The 2,066-nt window shown below is 49.2% G+C and overlaps 1 protein-coding gene across 1 annotated transcript; it reads left to right on the plus strand.

The window, feature by feature from the left end:
- Positions 1-78: 78 nt before the first annotated feature.
- Pmar_PMAR014999 (cysteinyl-tRNA synthetase, putative) lies at positions 79-2,066 on the plus strand (the record flags this gene model as incomplete). The annotated part of the gene is made up of 11 exons (XM_002778632.1): positions 79-230; positions 286-397; positions 471-579; positions 728-824; positions 874-950; positions 999-1,091; positions 1,137-1,242; positions 1,291-1,541; positions 1,606-1,794; positions 1,839-1,959; positions 2,019-2,066. Coding segments are annotated over 11 exons (1,353 nt in total), but the record flags the coding sequence as incomplete, so codon positions are not given.

Genomic DNA, 2,066 nt, shown 5'->3' on the forward strand with positions numbered 1-2,066 from the left:
GACGCTGAGATAGCCGAAGGAGAAGGTGAGGACGAAGAACATCTATACTGAGTATTTCTAAGTCGAGGCGTGGTGTAGGTGCTTTGTCGACGAATGCCACTGGTGGGGACTTCGGCTCTGAGAAGAGGCATAGGAACGATTTTGCCCTGTGGAAGAGTTCAAAGCGCGGGGAGCCTAGCTGGGAGTCACCTTGGGGTCTAGGCCGTCCCGGCTGGCACATTGAGTGCAGTGTGAGTTGGACTCAAACCTACAGGTCGACGTTTTGGGTCGACGAGTATGTGTCAGGTGATGGCTAGTGAGGTTTTGGGAGCTCACATTGATATCCACGGTGGCGGGTCTGATCTGAAGTTCCCTCATCACGATAATGAGATTGCTCAGAGTGAAGCCTATCACTTCAGTAAGTCCTCTTGTAGGGTACTTACTCGAGTATTTGGCTTTAGGCGATTCTTGTGGCGATTGCAATACGGCAGACGCCCAGTGGGTCAATTACTTTCTGCATGCTGGTCACTTGCACATCAAGGGCCTCAAGATGAGTAAAAGCCTGAAGAACTTCATTACTATTAGACAAGCTCTGCAAAGGTAACGCGTGGGTGCCGAGAGCCGCTGTATAGTATGCATTCTGAGTAGTGATTAACGAACTACATGCTACGGTTGAGTGTTCAAAATGTGTCGGAAATTGCTGTAGTTTTATACCAGATCGTAGGAGATTCGAATTCACGTTTGTCAGTTACACTGCGCGTCAGCTGCGTATTATGTTTTTGCTGCAGCAGTGGGACAAGCCAATCAACTTCTCTGATCAGACAATTGCCGAGGCGAAGGACAAGGTGATGATGGTTGCTTCGCTCCGCCTCTTCGATGATTTCGTTCTCGCAGGAAACTCGTTTTAATTCCTTTTTCAACCGCGTGAAGGAACTCCTTCGTACCCGTCCCCCTTATTCTATCAGACAGAAGTAGTGCTCTTGGAATGTATCAAGCCAGCTTTATGCACTTATGTGTAGGTGGGAAGAAGAGTCTCTCGATTTCGCCATAAACGAGCAAATTGCTACTGCGATGGCCGCTGTTCATGAGGCACTGTGCGACAATTTTAACACGTAATAGAAATTGTGGTTATATGGAAGTGATAATTCCGCTTCAAGGTCGGAGGCGATGACTCAGCTGGACAATATCGTTACGGCGGTGAACTCGTATATGGTGAAGTCCGAAAATCCGAAGGCAACTCTTATTCAGGAGGCGGCACAATATGTGAGGCCTAGGAAAAGAGTAATTTCGTGGCGCGTGACGTTATTTCAGGTGCAAAAAATGCTAACGATTTTCGGTGTTACTGACAACGCGGATGTCCTTGGCCTATCGAGCGGAGCTCAAGGGGAGGAGTCAAAGACTCTCTCTAACGTCCTTACCGCCTTCGCCTCCTTCCGGGAACAGCTGCGATCGACGGCCCAAGCAGACAAGAACAAGATGCTATTGCAGATGTGTGATGACCTTCGCGATGAGACTATGGTCGATCTCGGAGTTCGCCTTGAAGATAAGCCAGATGGAAGCAGGTGATGGATCGTCTACGGGCTGTGGACTACGGCTGAGTCGGGGGAACTGATTTCTGTGTTTCAGTGTGTGGTCGCTGGAGGATCCGATAGCGTTGAAGCGCGAGATCGAGGCGAAGAAAGCCCAGAAGAAACGTGAGGCCCGTATGAAGGAGAGGCGCAAGTTGGAGACTAAAGTTCAAGAGAAGACGAAAGAACTTCAGCGGTGGACGAAGGCTCTGGTAGACCCTGCTGAGTTCCTCAGAGACGAATCGAAGTAGTATAATAGAATATTGAGAGCTCCATCAATGGTGGACGCAGATACGGGTCCTGGGACGATGCTGGATTGCCTCTGACGTTCGCCGACGGTTCAGAGATCAGCAAGAAAGCTAGGAAGCAAGCGATCAAGGAAATGGATAAGCACGTGAAGGATCATAATGAGGTGAGACATACCTTATTGTGTACATTGATTTGGTGGCGACTGAATTTGCATCTTGTTAGGTTGAAACTCGCGGCGGTGAGAGCTATGTACAGTCCGTTGAGAAGGAG

The sequence above is a fragment of the Perkinsus marinus genome, assembly GCF_000006405.1.
Source record: "Perkinsus marinus ATCC 50983 genomic scaffold scf_1104296948438, whole genome shotgun sequence".
In the NCBI taxonomy this organism is placed as follows: Eukaryota; Perkinsozoa; order Perkinsida; family Perkinsidae; genus Perkinsus; species Perkinsus marinus.